Source organism: Python bivittatus, unplaced genomic scaffold (genome assembly GCF_059951505.1).
Source record: "Python bivittatus isolate LINGU-HERP-01145 unplaced genomic scaffold, Pbiv_v1 ctg000200_np1212, whole genome shotgun sequence".
NCBI classification, from domain to species: domain Eukaryota; kingdom Metazoa; phylum Chordata; class Lepidosauria; order Squamata; family Pythonidae; genus Python; species Python bivittatus.
In genome coordinates this window covers 1012726-1040002 of record NW_028277040.1, presented here as the reverse complement: position 1 = coordinate 1040002, position 27277 = coordinate 1012726, and the positions used below count along the sequence as shown (strand labels likewise).

At 38.8% G+C, this 27277-nt stretch overlaps 1 protein-coding gene and 1 long non-coding RNA gene across 3 annotated transcripts in view; one reads left to right on the top strand and one right to left on the bottom strand.

The window, feature by feature from the left end:
• Positions 1-8805: 8805 nt before the first annotated feature.
• On the bottom strand, positions 8806-27271 carry LOC112540199 (uncharacterized). Its single transcript, XR_003084264.2, has 4 exons — positions 26741-27271; positions 25943-26012; positions 23836-24304; positions 8806-10982 (listed from the first exon to the last, which is right to left on the bottom strand). It is a non-coding gene; the product is annotated as an uncharacterized LOC112540199 (long non-coding RNA).
• ATIC (5-aminoimidazole-4-carboxamide ribonucleotide formyltransferase/IMP cyclohydrolase) overlaps positions 24144-27277 on the top strand; it is a 30583-nt gene continuing 27449 nt past the window's right edge. Inside the window, exon 1 of one of the 2 annotated variants that reach the window (XM_007424270.4) lies at positions 24144-24252. In XM_007424270.4, coding sequence (XP_007424332.1) covers positions 24231-24252 — 22 coding nt within the window. In that variant the 5' untranslated portion in view covers positions 24144-24230. Of the gene's footprint in view, positions 24253-25830; positions 25906-27277 lie in introns of those variants that run through there. The other variant, XM_007424269.4, reaches the window with a different exon arrangement.

Sequence of the window (27277 nt, the reverse complement as noted above, 5' to 3'; positions counted from 1 at the left end):
CCTTGAGTTGGACCCAGAAGCAAACTGGCAACCAGTGCAGCTTGTGGAGCAGAGGTGTAACATGTACCACCCTAGGGGCACACATAACTGCCTGCGCCGCTGCATTTTGCACAGCTGATGCTTCCAGATACTCTTCAAGGGCAGCCCCATGTAGAGCACGTTACAAAATCTGAATGGAAGTGACCAGGGCATGAGTGACAGTGTTTAACAATGGAACAGACTATCTTGGGAGGTGGTGGCGTTTGCTTCACTGAAAGGGTTAAACAGAGGCTGGATGGTCATCTGTTGGAGATGCTATAGTAATGGATTCCTGCATGAGGAGGACTAAATTATCTCTATAGTATCTTCCAACCATTAAATTCTATGATACTGTAAGTCAACATTCCAACTATATCTTTAAAAATTGAAACAACAGAGGCTTACTTTCCAGGTAAGCAGTATGAAGAGATTTACTTGGTCCTCCTCTCTCTCTTCTCTTTTTCTTTCTCAGCTTTATAATCTCTGGATGGGGCATCCATGTTGTAGATATGGGTTGTGCAGCCTCATGGCCAGTACAACTAAACTGATTCAATGAATGGGCCCCAGCAATCATCCTTGGCTGTGTGCAGCTGTGGGACAAGATTGTAAAAAATCACTCTTTTGTGACTTTCCATCTGCAAATTTTTGGAATAGTCAGTTTTCTAGCATGCTCGTTCTCAATCAAGAGGACCAACAGGCCTCTTAGACACACTTATGGCATATTACTTTGTAGGTAGTTTTTTTTTAAGTTTAAAGAATGACCTCTTTGCAACTGCGACTGTCCCAGGTATAGTAAAAAAAAAAAAAGGCGTGCAACAGGGACTTCAGTAAATTTTGATGACAAAGCATGGTTTTCTACCATTAGAAATTCTGCAACTTCCTTTATTATTGATTTTTTAGCAATATCTGATGTTGGTAATGAATAGAATAACAGCAATTACCCAAGAATTGTAACCAACAGGTTGCTATGTTATTTCTTGGCAAGAAGTTCTGCAGCTGCATACATCTTCTCATCAGAAGCTGACATCAGAACCAATGAATGCAGGGCACAAAATGTAGAAAGTACAGTACTTTATTTAGGCCTGCCAATCTATCTTTTATGTGAAAGATTGCTATGTTCCATATTTACTGTGAGTTGGTCTTCTGCAGATGTTGGGCTTTAATCTTCACAAGGCCCACCAAGTGTTGAAATATATCTCAGGACAGAGACATTCCCAGAGCACTATCACGCATGATGGTGTGGAATCTTGCAAATTACTAAGACAGCCTGGAACACCTTTGCAGCCACATCAGTAAATGAAATGTTGATAGGTTCCAACATTTTTTAAAAAAATAGAAACTGGAACTTCTCCATTTGAGATTTCAGAGTTTTGGTTTCCTTATCTTAGCCCTCTTTTCCAGGAGAATTAGCTCAGTCAGATGGTTGACAACTGAGAGAAAATTTCCATGGGATCCACCTGAGCACAAAACATGCTCTCTGTGACCTCTAAAGAGCAGAAGGATTAAAATCAATGTGACAGTGATAATTCTCTCAAGCACTTGCCTCCAAAAGTTTGTTTCTCTTTGGGTTCTCCTACTGGATTCCATGTCAGTGTGTCCTATGAGCACCCCTGCTCAAGAATCATATGACATGGAGGTAGACATTTGAAGCTTCCTGGGTCGAGTGCGGCCAGTCATGAATACCAGACACCCAACAACTCCTTTTGCACCTGGTTGAAAAATACCAACATGTCTGGCAGTAGCTTTGGTCTAAAGTTGAGGAATAGCAGAGATGTTGCCATTGGACTTGCAAGCCAGGTGTGCTTGGGGTTGTATGGAAAGGTCTTGAAATGGATCAGGTGGTTGATATGATCAGTTTCAAATAATACCAGCACTCATGGTTTGCTAAACAGAACTCAGTGGGGAACATCTGCAAAGCCAAGATGACATAAGAGCTGCTGTTAGTTGCCTTCCTGGCCCCCTTCACTGATTAGAACACATACATGTTTTGGTCAGGAACAGTCTATGACTCAAGGGGGTCGTTTTGGTTTGTAGGAAAGCCTTGAGAGGTCAAGGTAACATCCTGAGGATATTGTGGTTTATTCTGTAATTGATTACCATGTTTTCTGTCTTTCTTTCTTGAACCTTTTACATTTTCTTTGAAAACTTATATTAATCCTGGGTGCTTTTATGCTTTCTTTTTCTGCTGTTTGTTCAACAGGAAAAGCATCTATAGGACAAATGAGAAAACAAGTGTCGGACCATCAGCTCTGTTCCTTTTGTATCCATACTGTGACATGGATAAAAGGTTACATCACAACTATCATTTTAATAAGCCCATTGGATCCCAGGGATGCATCTAATCCCTCCCCTCCAGCCACTATGAACACAGCCTTGATGCAAGGCCTGCCCTTCTGCCACTCATTGCAATGCCAATGCTTCAGCTGCTCTCCCACACTGTTCTGATATACAGCACACTGAATGCTCAGAAGCTCTCTGCCAAAATGCACAACCCCTCATCTGCAGTCAGAGGAGATATCAGGGCTGCTGGAACCAAGTGTCATACAAGACCAGCCCCATGAGTGACCATGAAGAACCCAGGGAAGACACAGAGTTGCCTACTTGTAGGTCAGTGGGTGGCAACACTGGCCCATCTTTCAATTATTTCCTTGGGTTTTTTTTTTTAATACAGAAAGATGTAATGAAGGCAAATCTTGATAATCTACCCATCCCCATCAAGAGTTTATAATCATAGTATAAACATATGATTTACAGGTTCATTCCTTGCCTGGATCCTAGGAAATAAACTTGTTGATATCAATACAAATATTTTGTTTTAAACTTTGTGTATCAGTAATCTGAAATATGGCACAGCATAAAGAATCTCTAAAGAATGCTTATTAGACTCCAGGAAAGGTCAGGAGATTTTGGAGAGAAAATCCATTATTTCAACAGGCCAAAAGTCAGTAACACACTGACTAAAAAAGACTAAAAAATTAGATCTGTGGAGAATTTCCATCCTGAACATTTTCCTCCCAAAGGGAAAAAAAAACGGCTGTTAAATGGCTTAGATGTGAAAACTGAATTGATAGGTAAGAAAGAGCCTAATGTCAGATGTGTCAAATAACAGCCATTAAAAATTGCACATTTTGGGAGCCTCCCTGTTGCAAAATAAGATGACGATAATCCCAGCTGCCTGGTTTTGCTGATAGCCACTGCCACACACTTTGACATGCACAACCTGAGTGTGAGAATATTTAGTTTCCCAAGAGGAAACTGCGGCAACAGTCATGAACATCTCTTCTGGGGTCAATTATAAATTATAGATTTGGCTGATAACTCTTTTGGCAATATTTACGGTTAAAAATTGTGTTAATTTAGCATGATGATACCAACTCACAGCAATCTAGGTGGTAGACAGCAGAATCCTACGAAACTGTTCCAGCTCAGTTTTGAAGATGGAAACTGTCACAGTACTGATAGTTGGCCAGGATATGAAAGACAAGTATCTTTTAATGAATTGGAAGTAATATGCAAAAGCTCCATTTGATCATAGCAAGAATGGAGAGATTGCTATTCTTTGATTAAGATAAGAAACTAAGAGCAGAATTTTGATTTGCTGAGTCTTGCCAACTGCAATCAATATGATAGTGAGTAGTGTTTTGACCACCTTATAGAAATAAACCACAGAAGAAATGCCTTGTTGGGCTACAGGTCACATGGACAGCATATCCTATCTTGAAACCTCTGCACTCAGAATGTTTTCTTTTGCGCATTTCTTTCTAAGTGCTAGCCAAAGAGAAATTGTTACAGTGATGTCTGGGACTGACTGTCAATATCCTGTTCTACAGTCTATTAGAAAACTGGAAAGCTATTTGACAGAGGACAGCAGGGCCTAATCCCCTAATCTATCCCTTTTGCTTAATCATCATGAGATTTTTTTTTAGAAAAAATGCCAGCAAGGCCTGCTTCAGCCCAGAAAAATATAGGCACCAGATTCCTTGATCACCATTAACAACGTACATTATTTCAGTAGCAACGCTCTTAAAATGAAAATTCAAGAGATCATTCTTGTGATTTAGAAATAAATGATCAAATTATGGTATATAAGAAAAAATAAAAACAAAACGTAAAGCTTTCTGTTATCATCATCATTGTTGTCATCATCATGCCAAATCCAGTCTAAACATCTGGCTGACTGCATGACCAATCATAATAATTTATATTCTTCCCAGTGACTCTGGGAGGTTTTATCTTAAGTTTCACAACCATGTTCCCCAATAAGCTTAGCACAGATTGTCTGTGCCACTGCGCTACCCACAAAGGAACCATTTGTAAACAGCAATGTTGTGTTTTGAGAAATCAAGCACAACAGGACTATACATTAAACCAGTTAAATGACTTTGCCCCTACCCTGTCCTACACAACACATGAGAAAGATTGAGCAATTGGACTTAATCAGAACTTTTGGGTAACTGACAGAACACCTATTAAAGAATTTAATTTAGCTACAGAAAAGCACCCCAGCCTTTAAAGGTAGGTTTGGTGGTAATATGCTGGAGGCTGACCAAATCCATCTCATTTGAACCATTTAACAATTTTCACTTTCTTCTATCAGCTCAGGAAGAAATAGTCTTCTCTTGCTTCATTTTGGTTACCAGAAGCCTTTTTTCTTGTTAGATGTGGGTAGGCTGTCCAGCTCTTGGAATACTACATCAGAATTGCAGCTGTTTCAAGAATTTGCTGCAGCCAAGACAAAAACAGGCTTCATTTTGCCTTTGTCTGTCATGAGTTTCATATTTGGAAAGCTTCATAGTGTTTAGTTTTCTTGTACTCTGAGTCAGACCTTTGAAGAATGTTCTGCATGTTAACATTTAAGGAACAGCTTATAGCCCTCCTATTTTTCTTTTTAGGGGTGGCTCCTAGAGCAGTAGAATCAAGATTTTTTTTTCTTGTATATTACATTTTCAGTCAGTTAAAAATCCTGTAATCAGAGGGATGGCAACCCTAATAATGGGACAATAAATTCTGCAGACTGTTTCATGAAACACCTCTCCTCTTTTGGAAAAAGTGTTTTGTTGCTTAGGGCTTTGATGCCACCACAATTTTCTTTAGATAAATATCTGTTGGGATATATTGGATTTTAAATTTCAGAGATGACCTATTAAGATCATTTAAACTGTGCTAAATATGGCTTTCCGCTGGCAGGAAATAGCCTTAGTAGGTACTTCCAAAGGGCCATACAGGTAGTCCTCGGGTTACGACAGTAACTGGGACTGAAATTTCTGTTGCTAACCGCAATGTCACATAACCACATTGCTTAGTGACGGCAGTCCCAGTTGTCGTCGTAACCCAGGTTGTTAAGCAGGAAGAATGGCTGGGGGGATTTTTCTCCCTACTCTGTCATGGGGCTCCTCGAGAGAAAAAGAAGTGGGAGCAACTTACAGGAGTGACTTGTGACCTTCCCTGCTGGCTTCCCCATTGACTTTGCTTGTGGGAAGCTGTTAGGGAAGGTTGCAAATGGCGATCATGTGACTGCTGTGATGGCTGGAACTTTGAGGACTGTTCATAAGTATCACTTGTTCAGTGCCATTGTAACTTTGAGCAGTCGCTGAATAAGTGGTCATAACCTGAGGACTAACTGTATTCAGATAGCTCTGGGTGGGAGATGATAGCAACAGATTGAAAAATAATGAAGTCAGAGTCTTTTGCAACCAGAAGTGATGTTTTCATACTTCATGTCAGCCTGGAAGCAAAACAAAAACAAAAACCATTTCCAATTACAATCCTGTAACCAATAGGATACAGGATTGGGGACATTTAAATCTACCAAATTATACCCCATGGGTGTTTGTGGGGGGTAGGGAAGGGACCAAGGTGGTTCTGTCCCTTTGCACATGCATCAATTTCACATGTCTGTACAAAAGGGAGGGGCTTTGAACATGCAGTCATGCCCACCATCTTGGCTCTGAGGTAGCCATATGATTTAAATGTGGCATCATGGAAAGTTTTAATGAAGTATTAATTTCCATGGCATATTTGGCTAGCTGGAAATACAATGTGTAATTTTTTTCTGAGATTTTTAAAAAACTGGTTTAGTGCTCTGCCAAAAAGGATCCTATAAACGATCTGAGCAGCTCTTAGGAAAGTGTTAGCTAAGCATTGCACAAGGAGATGGCTCTGGGAAAGCCAGGTGTTCGATTTATCCTGCAGCCCACACCAAAATGGCCACAGAGGGCAATGCCGAACAACCCAAAAGCGGGGGGGGGGGCATGCCTGCAGCAGCTCAAAGTGGTGAATAGGAGCTGGGGGTATCCCAGTTCTGACTGTGTTACCAATTCCAGGGTCAATGAAACTCCATGCTGGAGTATGTTCAGGGCAAAATATGTATGGGGAGAAGAGGGAAAACACTACTATAAAACTGGAACCACTAAAGATAGCTTTAACCTGTTTCACCTGTGGGTTAGAGAAGAGATAAAAGTAAGGTTATGGAGAACTTCTGCAGCTGTCAGTTTCTACTATGGCTCCTCCTTTTTTTTTACACTGATTAGACTTCTTCCTCTGTTATCAGCTAAGCGAAGCCCCTCTCCATTCTTGCTCCCTGTGACAGTCTCTGAAACATTTCTGATTTGGGGCAGATGTTTTTTATAATGAAAAAAAAACCCCATCATACCTATTTGTTGTGTGCTTATTATGTAACATTAGGTAAATAATTGTGACTGATTCTTTCTGTTTTTCACATCTTCATTTTTTTTTAATTTGCGGCATACCTGTGAATAGTATCACTTTGATGTAGTCTAGTGAAGCGATGGTTGTAGCTCTTTTCTACTTGAAAATTTTATATGAGCCAAGAAGTCTCTTTTCAATACCTTCTGATAGTATGGATGACATGAAACCAGGGGATATTTTATTTATTTATTTAAAGAACTTATATGTCCACCTATCTCACACAGTGACCCTAGGTGCCTCACAACAGCCAATAAAAATAATATAAAAAGAGATCATCCCCTTCTCACCAGGTGCCGGATCACCTAGACTGTGGATCCCCTGACGCAGCCCCTTCCTAGCCCAATGCCAAGGTTTTCATGGCCTTCTGGAAGGCTAAAAGGGTGGGATGGAAAGATGGATCTCGGGTGGGAGGTGGGTCCAAAGGGCTGGGACGGCTCCAGAGAAGAAACAGCTCCAAGGTCCCACCAATGACACCATTTGGGGAAGGGACCTGGAGTGCAGTTTTTCCTATTTCCATGGGGCACACTTTGCTCAGACCTCATTATCATTTATCTTGTCCACACTTCATATGCAAAGTTTCTTGTTTGGCTTAATATAAATTGTTTATACAAAAGGATCACACACACATGCACACACTGCAACAACTGCCATTCTTTTTAAACCATTTGTACTGGTCACACCTCCAGTCATGTTTGTGCATTCAGAGCTGCTCATGATTTGGTTTAGCTGTTGGAAGAGTTGAGATTTTTCAGACTGATTGGATTTAATTAATATAAAAGCTGCTTAACCCCAAATTGTCAGGTTCAGCCGGTGTGGCACTGCTAGGAAACCCGGCCAATTCTACCGGCCACTCGCAAGCCGGGGAAAAAGAGGAAGTGAGAGCCGCGGCTGATTAATGGGCCACCTGCGCCCACTTAACAAGGAAACCGCAGAGTGGATGTATTGTATCCACTCCGGTGCAGCGCACACCGAGACAAAGGGCAAAGCCACGAGCCCCGGAAAGGCGATCACTGTGTGATCGAGAAAACCCCGGCTTTGTGCACAGCTGAAAAGACCCGGAGGAAACAAGACCACGCCAGAGGGCAGAGCCATCAAGGGACAATGGGAAACTGGCTGAACCTGCCATTTGGACCATTAAGGGGGATTACTGGGGTACCGACAAGCCGCAACATGTAACACGAGGACGGGGCGAAGCGCGGGAAGGGGAGAGCTATATATTCTAACAAGAAATGTGCCAAGCCAGTCCTGGCTTTGTTTGTAACTGTTGCGTTATGCTTGAGTAAACCTCTTTGTGCTACACACGTGTCACAGGAGTTTCTCTTGACGAATGGGGCATTCCTTACACAAATGACTTACATTTTAAAAGCAATTAAAAATAAGGAAAAGATCATAAATGTCCAGAAGAGGACAGAAACCACACAAAATAATAGAAAACAACCTATAAAGGCTAAGTAGCCACCCCACCCCAAGGCCTGGGAGAACAGCCATGTTTTCAAAGATTTTTGGAACATCATTAGGATGGGGGGCTGTACAAAGTTCTGGGAGATACTGTTCCAGAGGGTAGGCACCACGACAGAGAAGATATGTTCCCTAGGCCTCTAAGATGATACTGTTTAATTGTAAATAGGTTTTTTTAGATGTTTTGTCCCTTTATTATTTTATATAAATAACTCAAGGTGGCGGACATACCTAATACTCCTTCCTCCTCCTATTTTCCCCACAACACCCAGTATTTCTAAATCTTCAAGTTGCTTTAAACTTACTGAATCACAAGCATAGTATACAACACTTAGAAAGGGCAAATATAGCTGATGTGGGCTGTTCCCTGATTGCTCTAAAATTTAATGGAACACGGTCTACAAACAATATCAGAATGGTACGTACCATCCATCTTCCCTTAAGCTCTCAGAGACCGGTAAAGCTTTTTAGTACCTCCAATGGACAGAAAATGAACTACAGCCATTTCCTATCTCCAGAAACTTTCAACAATGGAATTTGATAATAATTTAATTGCAAATATTTTCAAGAAAGAAAAAGCACACCATGTTTACAAACCTTCTTTAAAGAGAGGGAAACATACTCTCATCTTGCTGGGCATTACTAGGGATGTTGAATAAAAAATGAGTCTTTTTGATCAATGTGCTTGCTAAAAGTTGAGCTCAAAAGAAGAATACAGACAGATAGCCAAGAACTGTGGAGCTAATATTAGGAAAGCAAAACTTCAGAATGAGTTTTATTTATTTATTACACAGATTTAATGAAAGTCTGACTCTGGGTACTATACATAAAAGAAGTCAGAACAACAAATAGGAGAAACAGATGATATGCGTCCAGAAAAGACATAAGAAACAACATAAAAAGTCGTACAAAGGCTCACCCACCACTTTGCTGCAAGGCCTGGGAGAAAGCCAGGTTTTCATACTTTTTGGAACATCACAGGATGAGAGCTATATGGATCTTTGGGGGAATGCTGTTCCGAAGGCAAGCACTACAACAGAGAAGGCATACTTCTGAGGCCCCAGTTGGTGACACTGTTTAATTGAGGGGACCTAAAGTGCACCCCTCTGACAAATGTTACTGGACAAACAGACACTTTCGGAGACAGGCGGTCCCTCAAACAGCCAAGCCCTATGCCATGAAGGGCTTTATAATAACAACCAGCACCTTGAATTGCAGCCAGTGCAGCTCATGGAGCAGGGTCACACTGAAGTTGAAGGGTATATATATATTTAAATAAAGGTTTAAAAAAGAAAAATAATAACTAACAGAATAATATAGAATAAAGATAAGAGAGAAAAAAAGAAAAAGAAAAAGCCAAAAGTGTCAAAGAAAAGAAATATAAAGAAGTAGTTTCCGATGTTCTGCACAGTAATTATAAGTATGAATATAAATTTACCTCTTACTCTGTGGTTGCAACATAACTCTTATAATCTATTTTTTCTAATAATTGAAACCATAAATCATAAGTTCATTTTTTTCTGTTCATGCAAAAGGTCTATAAGGGGTTTCCAGTTAGTAATAAACATGGATAATGTCTTTTCTCTGATCAAAGAGGTCAATTTGGCCATCTCAGCAAGTTCCATCATCTTCATCATCCATTCCTCCATTGTGGGAGGCATCAAATCTTTCCACCTTCCACATAATCTCACTGCATGTATAAACACAAAGTTCCATGACTTTTTTCCAACTATTTATCCATCAGTCCCAAAAGAAAAGCCTCTGGTTTCAATTGTATATTAATCTTTAAAATCTTCTGAATTAGCATATGTACTTGAATCCAAAACTTTCTGGCTTTTTTACATGTCCACCAAACATGAAAAAATGTCACTTCTTGTTGTTCACATTGCCAACATAAATTTGAAGTACCTTTATATATTCTAGACAATTTCTCTGCTATACATTCTAGAAAATTTCTTTAGTGACATATACTAATATGATACTAAAATGATAATCATTTTATAAAAATTCTCTTTACGATGAAAACATTGTAAATTTCAGCCCTTTCAGCCACATATACTCCCATTATTCCATTTGTATACTGTAACCAAAAATTTTAGCCCACTTTATAATATATTCTTTCACTTGTTCTTCTTCTGTTTCAAATTTCAGTAAGTTTATATATTTTAGCAATTACATGTTCATCACAATTCTATTTCAAACTCAGTCTTACACTGTTCAAAACCAAAAATTCTTTTGTCTACTTTAAATCTTTCTAATAATTTAATACAAGAAAACCATTGACAGTATATCTTTTTGCCATCAGATCTTCTCTTGATTTTATTTTGCATTCCCCTTGACAAAATTCTAATATCTCATGATAGGTAAACATTTGTGTTTATTTATCATTTCTCTTCTATAAAACGCTTCTTGTGCTGAGAGCCACAAAGGTGCTTTGGGGCACAATCTGGGTTTGTATCTATTCCATATTCTCAATATGACACTTCTAACAAAATGATTTTTAAAATCTACATTAACCTTAGCTGTGTTGTACCTCAAATATCCATGCTACCCCAATCTTAAGTCATGTCCTTCTAACTCCAAAAGCCTTCTATTTCTCAGCAACACCCACTCTTTCATCCAAACTAAACAACAAGCTACAAAGTATAATTTCAAATCAGGTAAACCCATTCTTCCTCTTTCTTTTACATTTTGTAACACCTTATATTTAACTTGTGGTTTTTTCTCTGTCACACAAATTTAGATATATCCATCTGCCATTGTTTAAATGGTGCATCAGCTGTCAACACAGGTATTGTCTGAAACAAAAATAACATTCTAGGTAAGACATTCATCTTAATTCCAGAAATTCTCCCCAGTAATGACAATTGTATTTCCTCCCAATTTAACATATCTTTTTAAACTTCATTTCATGTCTTAACATAGTTATTTTGAAATAACATACAATTCATAACTGTCATAGTAATACCCAAGTATTCTACCTTCTTCTCAATCTTAAAACCCATTTTATTCATCAATTCTGTTTAATCTTATATTTTCATATTTTTGTTAATATCCTTGTCTTCTGTTTATTAATCTTAAAGCCTGCTAATGCACCAAATTCTTTTAATTTATCCATTAATATTTCCATTCTCTTTAAAGATCTTCCAAAGCCAGCACCAAGTCATCTGCAAAAGCTCTTAACTTATAAATCACTTTTTTAATTTTTAATGTTTACTCCCACAATCCTCTCATCTTGTCTTATGTCTCTATTCAGTATTTCAAGAACCAAATAAACAGAAGAAGGGACAATGGGTAGCCCTGTCTTTTTCCTTTTTGTATCTCACATGGTATTGTTAACTCCATTAACAATAATTTGTGCTTTCTGTGAAGTATAAATCGATTTTACACACTGAAATTGAAGTTAGCAAATGTATTCCATATGAAAATTGTGAAGAGCAGGATGAAGGAGCAAAACTGAAGTTTAACATTGATAGAAACATAGTCAGGAAATACCTCTTGACTTTGAATGAGTTTAAATCTCCCACACCAAATGAACTGCATCTAGAGAACTGAAAGAAATAGTTGTTGGTGTGGCTGAATCCTTATATATTTCCTTTCTAAAACCCTGGAGAACTAGTGAAATGCCAGATAACTGGAGGACAGCAACTACTGTCCCTATCTTCAAAAGGAAGGGGGGGGGGGATAGTGAAAATCTAATAAAGTACAGACCAGTCAGTTTGATAAGAAAAGAAAGGAAAGAAATTTTGAAAACGGTGTAGTAATTACTAAAAGTCTGCATGGAATTGTCAAAAACAAATCTGGCCAGATTAATTTTATTCTTTAATAAAGTAGTGGAAATCCTATAGACATCATATATCTTGAATTCAGCAATGCATCTGACAAATTATTCCATGACATGCTGACAAGTAATCTAGTTAAGTGTGGGCTGGATGGCAGGACAATCAAATAAATACATATGTACTAGGATTGAAAATCATTCTCAAAGAATCCTAATCAATGGTTCCTTGTCAAATTGGAGAAATTATTAAATGGTTGCCACAAGATCCTTTCCTGTGCCTGTACTATTTTTTAAAAAAATCATTTTAATTAATGACTTGGATGAAGAGATAGAGGAAATACTTATCAGATTTGAAGTTGATATAAAACTGAATGAGCTAGCTAGTACCCTAAAGGACAGAAAAAAGGTGAAAACAATCTTGATAGGTTGGAGAAGTGGGCTGAAAGTTACAGAATGACATTTAATAAAGTCAAAATCAGATGTACAGGTATAGGATGGAAGACACCTGCTTGGATAATGGTACTTGTGAAACACAATTTTAGGGTGCATCAACAGAAGTATAATTTCCAAATTATAGGAAGAACTTATTACACTCTAGTCTGCATTGGTCAGATCATACTTTGAATACTGTGTCCAGTTCTGGATATTACATTTTAAGAAGTATACAGAGAAATTGGAACAGGTTCAAGAAAGGGCAGCAAAGATGACCAAAAGATTTAGAAACTAAGATCACTGAAGAAAGGTAAAAGGAACTGGTTGTATTCAACCTTGAGAAATGTTGCCTGGGATGTAAATAACCCTCCTTTGTTCTTGCTAGGCTAGGAAGCTCAAGTCACCAGCACATGCTCTACTTTGCTATTTGGTCTGGATGCACATGCAACATCTAAAACTCCTGAAGTACTATTACCAAGGAAATGCGTTTTGGATGATTGCAAATCCAGTGTTCTTTTTATAGGCAATTAAAAAATATTATTAAGGGGGATATTGATTATTTGCATGAACTTTGGAATAACTCATATTAACAAAGCAATGGTTAACAATCTTAAAAACATTAGGTATATTTTTGTTATCTTTGGGTGTAATTTAATCCAAAATTATTTTGTATTCTTGTGTATTGGACACCTCAGAGAATGTTTAGAAAGTACTGGCTGTCAGTTTCATTATGCTGTAAGTATAAAATGCTAGAGGAAATATTTAAACATATATGTGCTTGTCCTGTTATAATCCCATTTTGGTTTAATATCCATACATTTGTTAATATTGTCTTAAGAAGCAAAATGAGGTTTAAAGATGCCAGTGTGTCAGCCCTCCAAGGTAGGCTGGGTCAGGACACTGCAAGGACTCCTGGAATTCTGTTGCTGAGGGTATAACAACCTGACAGAATTTCCCTCTGCTCTCTTATGCTAAAAAGAATCAAGGTGGAATTACCTTGAGTTTCTTTCTCATTCCCTCTTCCTTCCCAGGGCTAAGTGGATGTTTATCTAATACTTCTAGCATTTTTTCTTCAAGATGAATACTCTTTTACACAACCCAGTGTTGCATTACATATCAAAAATCTGGAATTCATCAATGTATGAAGAGCTTTGGAGTTACTGAGCATGGAGCTCTGCGAAGGAAATTATTCTGCTATGATTCAAAGATAGTGCCACACCAAATGTATGGTTTTTGATGGATGACATGTATTCTCTCTCTGCGTACAAACTAGCTCTATAGTAATATAGTGGAAAAAATAATCAAGATTAATTAATGTGGGTTAGACATTGAGCTGACTTTTATATAGTAACTTTTTACCCTCTTTTTTCCTCTGTTTTGGAAATCTTTTAAAAAATTTTGTAAAAGAAAGCAAATAAAAATGTTTAAACCCCCAAGACACTGTTTAAGAAAAGATAATGGAGGGATACACACACACACACTTAATATCTGAAAGGATGTCACACTGAAGGTTAGACCTGCTCTGTCTCTTTCCAGAATGCAGGACACAGAATAATGGATTTTAGTTACAGGAAGACAGATTCTGATGGAATGTTAGGAAAAAATAACAAATTCTACATCCCTTTTTAACAATAGGATTCTGAGAGTCTATGAATGCAAAGAAAAAGAAAAAAGTTATTATCTGTTGTCGGAACCAAATCTCTCATAGTGCTCACTTTTTTTTTTCATTTGGGTCATCTGTAATATGTTTGCAATAGGCCTGAAGTAATTGGTTAGTTTAAAATGTTGACTATGTGCTCACATTTGACCATTTTATACAAGGGCATGACTTGCATTTCCAGGTAGTCCTCGCTTAATTACTGGAATAATTGGGATCAATATTTCCATCACTGAGCGAAAGGGTTGTTACACAAAACATCACATGACTGTGTCACTTACTGATGGCAATTCCCATGGTCCTGGCTGTGGTTGTTAGCCAAGGTCTGTGCCATCGTTTAGGTGAGGACCTCATGCTTCTCCAGCCCTAGGTGAACTGCTGGCTCCATCCTGCTGCCTCCTCCCCTCAGCAGACAAAATTCCACTGCCCTGTCGTGTTCACCTCTGCTTCAACTCCCCCCACTTATCTCCCCCCATCTCTGCTCTTTTGGATGCCCTGTACTCCACTGCCACCGTGGCCTACCTTTGCTGCCCTCTGTTGCCCCCAGCTGACCTCAAGAGGCCTTGCACAGTGCAGACAGCCACTACCTTCGCTCAGGGAGCCACTGCCTGTACTACCACCCTGCCTCCTCCCCGGCTAGGCCTAGAGGACTCCCTTTGGCAGATGAGACTCCACTGTCCTGCAGTGCTAGCCTAGATCCCAGGCCAGCAGTGGGAGGAAGAAGACAGCAAAGGCCAGCCTGAGGCAGTGGGGGGCAGCAGCAGGAGGCGGTGGCAGAGTGCAGAGATGAGGGAGAGATAGGCGGGGGGTTGAAGCACACGCTGTGGTTGTAAATGCAGGCCAGTTGCTAAGCACCCAAATTTTGATCACGTGATTGCAGAGGCGTTGCAATGGCTGTAACTTTGAGGACCAGGTGTAACTACCATTCATTCAGCACTGTCATAACTTTGAATGCTCACTGAACAAATGGTTGTTAAGTGAGGACTACCTGTATAATTGATGAAAGTGAGCGATTAACAAACAGATACTTATCTGTTGGGTGAAGGCTCAACATTATTGGTAGGTTATTACTGTCTGGGCAACAAGCAAGTGTAAAATTTACCAGCTGATTTAAAAGTTCCTGAGTGAGAATTGTGTAGTCATTAGTGTTCAGTCTGATCCAGCCCTAAAAATATGGTTCCCAGTAAACTATCTCAGTAGTAGTTGCATTTAAATTGGAGAGATCCATTTTGCTAGTAAACTGCACCATGTAGATGTCTTTTAGAGGATGCTGCTAAAAATTCAGATGACAAGTCTAAGTCATTTGGCCCTAAACTGGCATGAAATACTCCCCTTAAGTTCAGTTACAGTGTAGCTGCCTGTCAGTTTAGCTATGTAGTTTTATCATTCATGTTTTAGATTTCTAATTTGCAAGTACATCTTTACCAACAATGCAGTACAGTGCTTAAACTTAAAAAGACTGCCAATTTAGTATAAGATACATATAGATACATATCATGTATCTATATCTATATCTTTATATATCTCATAGCAAACAATTGAAGCAACTATTAACCATGGGTCTTCCAGCCTGCTCTACATAAACAGCTACAGATCTGAGTCTAGCAAAGAACTGAGCAACAACAATCAGACTTAGTTTAAAACATTCCATGATCACAACAGCAGCAACAAAATTTGCTTTTTGGGAGACTGACTTGAGGTTTCTTCTAATGCAGACATACTGTACAATGCATACTTTGGTACCTACCGTCGCTCAGAAAGAAAGGGGGGGGGGTTGCATTTACTGTTTTGCAACCTGAAAGCTCAACAGCTGTTAATGCACACAGTTCATAATTCTGAGTTTGCAAAGCTCAATAAAAATAGATTGAGCATTAGCAATCTGAAAAGTTAGGCACCAGCTGTATACTGTAATATAGACAATGCACTTTGCATTTCAGCAGTCTGTCTCTTCTGGGAGACTGCCACCTTGAGGTGATAGAAAGGCTTGGCAGCTCCAAAGGCAGGGGAGCAACACTGCCAGTAAATCTGAAAGGGAAAGGGCAAAGCTGTGAGTAATCAATAAGGCCAGGTGGGACTGTGTAGGCAAGAGGGAGACCAATCCACCTAGGAAAAACAATTCCAAAATTAAAACCAGAAGGAGATAAACCACTTCTGCATTACTGCCAAGAAAACTGCATAAACATGAAATATTGAGACAGGTTTGGGTGCCAGATGACAAGATCCCAGGTTGAAAGGGGTCTAGTTACTAGGAAGTGCACTGAACTTCCATAAGTACATTGGAAGATGATGATGTGGCCAGACAAAACCAGCAAGGAACTCTGGTCACCGATGGTGCCAATATTAGCAGGAATTCCTTGCTTTAAAAGGACAGGTACTCTCTGAACATAATATGTGAAAAGCATGAACCAAGGGAAACCTATAATTGTTAAAGCAGAAATAAAGTATGCCAAATTCGATGTCTTAGAAATAAGTGAATTTAGGTGGGCCTGAATGGGACACTTTAACTCAGATGACTCCATGTTAAATTATTTAGAGCATAGCAAAAGGAGTCAAAAGACTGTGATATCCAAAAAGGACATAACTATATATGTGTACAGCTATAATTCAATAAGCAGAAATTATATCAATCAGAATTAGTGGATATCCAGTAAACATTTGCATTATACAAGCATGCACATCTATTGCAAGACACAATGGAGGTAGATGTTAAGAAATTCTATGACAATTTGTAAGAGGTGCTAATTGCATCATGGATATAGTAGTATTAATAGGTGACTAAAATGCAAACCATCAGAAGCCTAGAATTACAGAAAGATTTGGATTTGCTAAGTTCAAGGATGCAGTATGTGTTAATACAGTTTGTGAATGGAATGCTTTGTCCAATGCCAACAACTGGTTTAAGCAACATAAACACAGTCTTTATACATGGTTATTACCAGGTCTGAATTTCCTACATAATAGGAAAAAAAGTGAAGTGCAATCAAATCAGCCAGAATGCAGACTATGAAAAGACCATGAATTATTAGTAAGATTTGACCTAGAGAATATACAATAATCAAATACGACAATGTAAAGAACAGATTTAGTATATTTAACTTTTACAGAAGTGAACCTGAAGAGACCCAGGAAGAGATAAGAGACACTGTGAAAACTGAAGTGGAAAAAAACTCAAAAATTTCAAAGCAGAAGAGGTCCAAGTAGTTTTCAGAATAAGCTATCATGAAAAGGAAGGGTGAAAATTTTGGGCCACTAGACGGATATATGATGACTGGACAGACTTCCAAGGAAGGAAAGATAGGTGAACCAAGAATGTCAACAAATAACAAGGAAAGAAAAATGAGAAATATTTTAAGATCAAACAGATCATGGGAGGATTTATAGCTAGGGTAGGAATACTCAACAATAACCACAGAAGAGATCTGACAGAGACACATGAAGTTAAAGGAAGATGGAAAGACTGTACCAAAACCCTTTAAAATGGGTTTATAGAATAATAGAAGCATTTGTTGAAAGTTAATATATTCAGGAACTGATTCCATTAGAAAAATAAGGTATGTCAGGCAACAGACCATCAAATAGGAAAATAGAGGGATGAAAGGGCCATGGAATTATTTAAAGCTGCAGATGAGGCAGTTCAAGTGCTAAGAACTCTATCCGAAGAGTTATGTAAAGAGACACTGTGGTGTAGAGATCTGAAAAGGTCTGAAGAGAGATGTAAAAGAATATGCAAATTACTGAACCATTGCACTAATTCTTCATACAGTCTAGGTTTTGCTTAACATCTTACAGAAAATAATAAACTCAAACTTGGAGAGCAATTCCTCATGGCTGCTTTAATGTGCATTCCTTTCCCCCCCATCCAGAGGGAAAGGAAAACCACCACCAATTGCTCTCAATAACTTACAATGGGGCAGAGTTGGGAGGCTCTAGGCACTCCTTCCAGGAGATTAATAGTCCTGTGTCAAAAACAACAGAAAAAACAAAAAAAAACCCAAATCTATCAGTTGGGATGGAGCTGACATGAAGATCAACAGCTCCCTCCTGCTTCATTCTACTCCCGCTTGGTCAGATTTTTTTTTTTTTGCCATTAGACTGTAGGATTATCAGTCTGAGATATAGCAATACAAATCATCATCATCATCATCATCCTGGCTGGCAAATCTCCTCTGTACAAGCCAGATGTTCAGTTTTTCTTTCAGCCCAAGTCAAAATAACTTTGAGGGCAATGCCAGGTGCTCGATGTTAATGCTAAAAAAGAAAAATTAAAATGTCAATCTTCCACAACATCAATGGACATTTGTTGTTGTGTTTAAATCTTGACTTGTCAATCATCTGCTTTTGACGTGAGTGCATTGATCTTATGAAAGACTGACATTCATTTAAAAAGTGCCAGGAGGGAGATATTTCTATGTCAAAAACAGCAATAAAAAGGCTGCACAAGCCAGATGCCCAGTCACTCTTGCAGTCATGAGGGCAATGCCCATAATGTCCAATGACCAAACTGGGAAGGGGTGTCCCTGCATCAAAAGCAGCTACTAGGAATTGGGTAGATTCTTGATCCTTACCATGTCTCTGTAAGTCTTGACACTGAGTTGTAGATTGTTTGTATGGCAAGATGTGTTGGGAGAAGAAGGAAAACTCCACTTCAATAGCAGAATAACTAAAAATGAGTTAAAGCTCCCTCCTCAGTGGGCTGGGGTGAGACAGAGGCAGTGTCATATAGACATGTCCCTTAAAAATGGGTAGCAAGGCATTTTCATGCTGTGGTTAGCAGGATGTGAGGATAAACCTTGAGAGATATGCCAAATCTAACAGACAGATTTTAGAAATGGCAAAAGAACATGTGATCATAAGAAGGATAATGAATAGAGCAAGAGGATACAAGAAAGAGGTTTGTCTTGTTAAATTAGTGACAACAGGCTTTTGAGTAGATCATGCCAAAATGTAGACTGTACCAAGGTCAATGAATATGCCAATCCATTTGTTTATTGTAAAGAGTCCTCAAAATAAACAAGAAGCTTCTGTTCGAACTGAATTGAGAGAAACAGTAGTTTGGAATGAGAAGGGAAACAAAGATGTATATTGTCTCCATAGCTGTTCACTTCTTAGAATGTATTTACTGAAGACAGGGTTGAAAAAGATTGTTGTAGTCAAATTAGTAACAATATAGTAATAATTTTTATTGAAACTTTTTAAAAAACATAAAAACTAACACAAACTACTATAAAGTAAGGAAGAAAAAAGAAAAAGAAAGCAAAGAAAAAGTAAAAAGTTCAAGAAAAGAAGTTAAATAGAAAAAAAAGAAAAAAGATACAAAGAAGTGGCTTCCAATATTCTTCAGAGCAGTTATAAGTACAATTATATTTTAACTTCTCTAAAGTTACATCATATTAATCTTCTTTCTATAATCTATCCTGTCTAATCATCAAAGCCATAAATCACAAGTTTTTTTTCATTTTTCCACAAAAAGTCCATAAGAGGTTTCCAGTCACCAACAAATGTAGATAATGACTTTTCTCTAATCAAAGAATTTTGGAAATGTGAACAACATGAAGGGACATTTTATCATGCTTGGTGGACATGCAAAAAAGCTAAACAATTTTGGATTCAAATACATACTTTTGATACAGAGGATTTTAAAGATTAATATTCAGTTGAAGCCAGAACTTTCCTTTTAGGACTAATAGATAAACAGTTAGAAAAAAGCCATGGAAGATTATTTCAATATATGATTATTGTGGTGAGAATATTATATGCACAGAGATGGAAAAATTCGACACTATCCACTATAGAGGAATGACTGGTGAAATTGACAGATCTTGCTGAAATGGATAAACTAACTTCTTTGATCAAATTAGTAACCATTTGAGACATATAGATATACCACTTTATTATCCAAAAGAAAGGAAGGCTTTGAAAAGCCCATTATGAAATTAAAAGTGAAAGTGAAACATCTGATTTAATAATAAATATTAAGATGACAAAGTAGTATCAACTTGCACGCTTAGTGAAATTGTAGTTGATTTAAGTTGCTCAAGAAGTGAAGGTGGCAGATAGTTTTCTTAGATTCAGGAATAGATAAAAATGGACAGGATGCTGGAAAAGTAAAGATTTCAGAATAATGAAAGAGCAGAAGAGTTACAGGAATAGTTTTTCCCATAGTAATGTATGGTTGTGAAAGCAGGACAATGAGATACGGAGAAAAAAAGGACAGACATCTTTGAATTGTGGATCTGGAAATGTTAATGAGAGTTTCATGGACTTCAGTCATTCCTAATATAGACTGACAATTGCTTTGAAGTACGTTCAGCCAGCAAAAACTCACAAATTTAAGGCATGTGATATGAGCGGATATAGACTAGAAAAAGTGATTACGCTTGGCAAGAAAGAATAATCAAAGACATTGTTCAGATGTCCTTGGAAAAACTAGGAGTTACTGCTAAAGACATATCAAGTGGTGTTTGTCTGTGCAGTCACTGAAAATGAAAGCCAACTTGATGGCATCTAACAAACGAAAGCTGAGTGTTGCTGACCATATATGTTGGACTCTGGATTTTCATAAAAGAGGTTTCCTTGACAGAAGGCGGTAACAGGAAAAGTTGCTCAAGATGGGTGGGAGTTTCTACAGAAGGACATGCTAAAAGTACAACTGCACACAATTCCAATTAGGGGAAAAATGGAGTCTAATGTCAGAAAAAGACAATGTGGCTACCCAAACAACTTGGTGAAAATCTAAACCCCAAAAAGGAGACGTATAGGAAATGGGATGAGGATTGAGTCATCAACGAAGAGTACATACTGAACAAGAATACAGCTTAGAACTGTATGAATGTCAGGAATGCTAAAGCTCAGAATGAGCAGAGGATGGCAAAAATTACTAAGAAAATCAAAGATGACTTACATAAAAGGAAAACCAAAGAAATGGTCTATCAGCCACTCAGTGAACAGTTAAGGGCTACGACATAATACAATAAAGAAAGGTCACTCCAACTCCTATTTTGGTTCTGTATTTTCTAACAAGAAAGTATTCTGCAGTATTTTAACTGTAAAGAGCAGGATTGAAGACTGACAGAAACATGGTCAGGAAATACCTTGTTACTTTGAATAAATTTAAATTTCTAGTACCAGCTGGATTACATCCTACGGTCCTGGAGTAATTAACTGATTGGCTGAAGCTTTATGTATTATATTTAAGAAATTCCAGAGAATTAGGGCCAGATGATTGGTGGGGCAGCCAGTTTGGCATCAATACCTGGAAAGATTTCAGAGCAAATTATACAAAGATTCACCTCAAAAACAATACCACAGTAACTCGAAGTCCTCATGGATTTGTCAAGAACAAGTCTTATAGAGTAACTGTATAAAGGGTCTCTGCTGTCCTATACAATCAGGATAATCTGGGGTGATGCAGCAGTTATTACATCATTCATTATTGCCCCTTTCTTTTCCTCTCTTCAACCAGGGTTAGGAGCAAGGCTTTTGGAAAATGGCTTCTTGTTTCTTTTAATCCAAAAATACCATTTAAGCTCAGGATCTGGGTAGCTAAACTGTCTAAGTTTTTAATATGCTGTCTAGCATAACAGACTTCATTTATTTGGGCTCCAAGATCACCGCAGACGGAGACTGCAGCCATGAAATTAAAAGATGCCTGCTCCTTGGGAGGAGAGCTATGGCAAACCTAGACAGCATATTAAAAAGCAGAGACAAAGATCCGCATAATCAAAGCTATGGTTTTCCCAGTAGTAATGTATGGCTGTGAGAGCTGGACCATAAAGAAGGCTGAGCGCCGAAGAATTGACGCCTTTGAACTGTGGGTGCTGGAGAAGACTCTTAAGAGTCCCCTGGACTGCTAGGAGGTCAAACCAGTCAATCTTAAAGGAAATCAACCCTGATTGCTCATTGGAAGGATTGATAATGACGCTCAAGCTCAGATACTTTGGTCACCTAATGCGAAGAGAGGACTCTTTGGAAAAGACGCTGATGCTGGGCAAGATTGAAGGCAAAAGGAGAAGGGGATGGCAGAGGATGAGATGGTTAGATAGCATCACTGAAGCAATGAGCATGAAACTGAGCAAACTCAGGGAGGCAGTGAAGGACAGGAAGGCCTGGCGCGATATGGTTCATGGGGTCACGAAGAGTCAGACACGACTTAACAACTGAACAAGAAGAAGAAGAAGTTTTGGTAGATCAACCCCAAGACACAAATTGGCACCAACTGTTACTTATTAAGGCAACACAACAACAAAGAAAAACACATGTGGGGATTAGGTGTAAAGGACAGAATTATACTGCAAAAGAGTGTGAACAAAGGAAAAATGGGTATGCAGATCCATCTCAGATAGTTATTAGGTCTCCGAGGGAAAAAACAGCTTTGAAGGAAACTGGGCACTTATACAACCAAATCCTAAAGCCACTCCATCTGCTTACTCTTAACAGTCTGATATGGGTTACATATTCCTGTGTCCTGGAAGATTTCACCACACAACTGAGGTAGCACTTAGATGCTTTTCTTCCCCTCAGCTCCCCAGAAAATTCAAAAGAATTAAAGCCTTCATCAAACTCCTCCCCCATTACTTAAAGAGAAGTTGCTAAGGGATTCAACCCACCACCTGCCCCAGGTTTTCTTTGCTAGAGGTAGAAGGAACTGATTTATAGGTAAATTCTTGATGCATTCTGACCCAACAGGAATCTCTAGACGTTTGCACTGTTAGAGGTGCTTGTTATAAACAGTAACCATACCTCATTTTTTCATCTGGTAACTTCCCTAATAGATTGTAGAATGGACAATATGACAATTAAGCAGATGCATAGTTGGGTTGAAAAGCATACTGAAAAGACATCCATCATTTTTTATCAAATTGGAGAGTGATATTAATTGGGTGCCAAAAGGTTCAATACTGCATCCTCTACTCCTCAATAATTTTATTAATGATTTGAATGAAGAAGCTGAGGCAGAACCTCTAATTTGCAGATGACATAAAATTGGAATTGCTAATATGCTAAAAGATAGAAATAACATTCAAAATAATCTTGGTAAGTTGGAAAACTGGACTGAAAGTAACTTGAAATTTAATAGGGAAAAGTACGAAGTTTTCTACTTAGGAACAAGAAATCAAATGCACAGATAGTTGATTGCAAATCATGTTTATGTAATTTGATTTCCAAATTGCATTAAGTAATCAGTCCACTTTGAGTGAGATTGACCTCAATATTGTATCCAGTTCTGCGCACCACCCTTTATTGGAACAGTTTCAGAGGGCAGACAAAAGTAATCAGGACTTGAAAATAAATCCCATTAAGAAAGATGGGAGGTGTTGGGTATCTTTTGTCTTAAAAAGATTTAGACTGGGGGTGTTAAAGTACTTAAAAGAATATCACACTCAAGTAGCATCAAGACCTGCTCTGTGATGTTTCATACTAATGAAAAACCGAATTTAACAGAAAGCAGATATATTCTATTATTTGTGCAAAATTTATACAAACAAAAGTATTCCTTTTATGTGATGTATATTTATATTTAAATTTATACGTTTGTATAAGTATGTTCAGATATACATGAATACATATTTATATGCATTTATACTTTATTCAGGTATTTATTTTGTAATATAGAATAGTTTATATTTATTTGTGATCCCTGAAATACATGGAACTTGCCTCAGTAATATAAGCAGCTTATACGAACATATAAAGCCTTAGAATCTAAAAATAATTGCCCTATCTACTCCTTATTACTCACATTACTGAAACATGCAAATCATAGCTATAGAACTCGCTTTACCTAAAGAAAAGCTTGCAGGCTGAGAACAATCGTATACCGAAACTGCACCCAATGGTGGAACTAGGGAGTTTTGCATGGTGCAAATGAGCGGGAAGATATTGTTACTGCATCAAAGCCACCCAGTCCGAGGTGACAATTCAGAACGGAAAGCATCTGCGACCGAGCTCTCCTTTTCGTTCGGGACGAGCGAGATCTCTGCGCCCTGTTTTCGGCACCTCCTCCCTCTTCTGCCCCGAAGCCTCGGCAGCGATTCAGGTGCCCCCTCCCCGGTTCCCAGCATGCAATCGTAACCCCACCTCCTTACTCCAACTACCACCTCCTCATTTATTTCCACCCGCGAGCGGCAGAGTTTCCATCTCGCTGCCTTTTCTCCTCCGGGCGGAGGGTCTGCAGACATGGCTACGAGGCAGCAGCTGGGTGAGTCTTTCGATCGCCACGCCTGGCATCTCGGCGCTGCGGGTTCGCTGCCCTGCAAAAGTTTTGCTCTCTTACTTTCGCAGCAGCAGAACACGCCCCTCGCTGAAAGGAGAACGGAGCACCAACCGTTTTATGATTGGCTCAGCGGAGGGCTCCTCTTTAGCCTGCTGCAGGCGGTGTGCTCAAATTGCCCCCTAGCTTGGCAAGGCTTTAATTGGGTCCGACCCTACCAGAAGCAAGCCTCGCTACCTGTATTGGCGCCTTCTCCCATATGACTAAATACAGGGTTGCGTTCTCAGATGAAGGGAAACTGGTGCACAAAAGCTGCAGAAGCTAGGAAATACAAGATCTGCATGGACTACTTGTTCATTGTGTGGTAAAAATCAATGTGCAAAGTTAATCAGTATCCTGATAGGTTAAAAGTTTTAACCCCGCCCCGTCCAAGTTGTAAATTAAGGCCCACTTTGGAGATCGCCAGAATCAGGGGGAGTTCTGTTCCTTGGTTGAATCCTTTTCAGCTATTGGTGGAAGGTTGTATTTTTCGATGCCTCCCCTTTGGCTCCCGAGGAAAGCAATTCCTCCCTTGTTTGCTGGTTTCCTTTTTGCAGATGTATTGGGGAAGAGCTTTCAAATATGCAGGGACAATTTGCAGTCTAAAATGTAAAGTGCAACACATTCTTCGCCATTTGATTCTCAGGACTCTGAGGTGCAGATTCGCAAACTCAGAACTAAATAGTTGCCTTTTGAATCCTATTGAAGGACACAGTACAAACCAACACATTCTTAAGAGTGGGGGAGCTATTATCTCCCGTTGTGAAGCACCCTGGATGACTGCTTGGAATGGCAGGAAGAAGTGTGAGAAATAAAACAAATACACAGTCCCACCAACTGCCCTTCTTTCCACTTTTTATTCAGGACTAAATAGAGCCTTTTTTTGGTTGGATTGCAAAATAGGTACAACAATCTGCAATTGGATTAGGGCTGTAGTGCTGAGAACGGGAGGTTATTTCTCCAGCAAGATGTGTGGTGGAGATGGGGAAAAGCAACTGGGGGCAGAGTTCAGGTCGGAGAGAGAAAGTAGCACTGAATTCAAGGTTTTGTATAAAATTCTTCCTTCTCTGTCACTGCCATTCAGAATTTGCTGCTTCCTGCTGGGTAGATCAGCCAGTGCGGTGCAGTGGTTAAGGTGCTGGACCAGGAGTGGGGAGACCCAGGTTCTGGTCCTTCCTTAGGCACAGAAAATGGCTGAGTGACTTTGGATCAGGCACTCTCTCTCTCTTGGCCCTTAGACTAGGAAGTCAAAAAACATCTACAGGTAGTCCCCAGTTAACCTTTTCCCAAGGTCTATCCGTATGTCGAATTTGTATATAACCAGAACAGTAGTAATGGTTCGAGTTCATTACACAGTACTACTTGTATAATACTAAATAAGTAGTACTGTGTAATAAACTTGAACCATTGTGTATTTAACTTGAATCCTTGTGTATTTAACTCAAATTTTGCTACAGTAGGCTCCATTCGTAACTATGGGTCATCCTTAAACCAGGCACTCTTAACTCGGGGCTACCTGTATCTGCCAACCCGCACTGGAACAGCATGGTAGATTATGGTCAATGAAGAGGCCTTCATCCTTTAGTGGATTGATTCAGGCTGGTAACAATATACCAACAATATACATAGACAGACTTACTTTTGTGAGGTACACTTTAAATCCAGGGGAAAAAAATGGAGGTGGAAAGGGTTAGGCTTCCTCTATCATCCTAGGAGGATAAAATAATAAATTTTGAAGGCCATGTGTTAGGTTTAAATTTATCTTTTTCATCCTGGATCTGTTATGTCACATTCACAATGCACTTTGCCCACTTATTTATGGACAATACATTTTCTCAATTTTGTCCTCTGGAATTCCTGGGAAACATGCGTGAAATTATTTGTGAGGAGGAGCAAATTAACAGAAGGAAGAGCTATAGCAGCTGCCCCATTATTCTCAGTTATCCCAAACAGTACCCCAGTTAGAAGGCAGAAGAAATTTTGTAAATGCCTTTGTAAAAGCTATAAGGCTGTTTGTCATACAAGTCCTCTTCATTCTGGTGATAAACAAAATGTCTTTTGCACAAACCTTCCTTTTTTTTAATAATAATTTTTATTGAAGTTTGCAGATACAAAAATAAAAAAACTAATACAAACTAAGAAGAATATAAAAAGTAAAATAAAGGAAGAGAAAAAGGGAAAAAATAAAAAAAAGATATATAAAGAAATGACTTCCCCCTCCATCAAGACAAGTACAAACAACTTCAGTAACATATGACCTTCTCTGATATTTCAACACAATATCTCTTCTTCCCATATCTTATCTCTCATCAATAAACAAGTTATAAAGTCTTATTTAGTCCTAATTAGCAAAAGTCCATTAAGAGTTACCAGAAATAATAACATATATATTTTAGCCTTAATCAAATAAATCAATTTCATAGTCCTTTACTTTTACCTCAGCTTAGGCAAGATGACTTTCCCCTGGCTCTCAGAGCTCTAAAACCCGCCGGAGACTGCTGTCTTATGGTCTCCTTGTGGGGAGCCTCTATATGGAGCACTTGCGGGCGATCCTGGCCCCTCCTTGCTCTGGTGAGGAATTCCGGGGAGCCATCCATTTACCAGCTCCTCTTTCCACTCTGGTCGTTGAAGGCGGAGCTGTCTTCAGTCCGCCCTTGCTTCCCCAAAAGTACCCCCCCCATGCCTTCCTGAAGTGGTGAATTACAACTCCAGCAACACGGAAGATGATAGGCACTATAGTCCAACATCTGTGGGAAATGCCAGATTGTAGAAGGTTATTGCAGAGTTGTGCTGGGGAGTGGCAGGAAAGGGAATATATTGTGAATACATCAGTTCTTAAAAAGCAGCAATCTGTTTCTTCACTGGTGATTAGCAGTTCTTAAAATCATAACTGTAGTGAACTTAGCTGTATAACTTCTCCTGTATAAATGTGGGTTTTTGCTATATGTTAATATTCTCTTCTAAGAATTTGTTT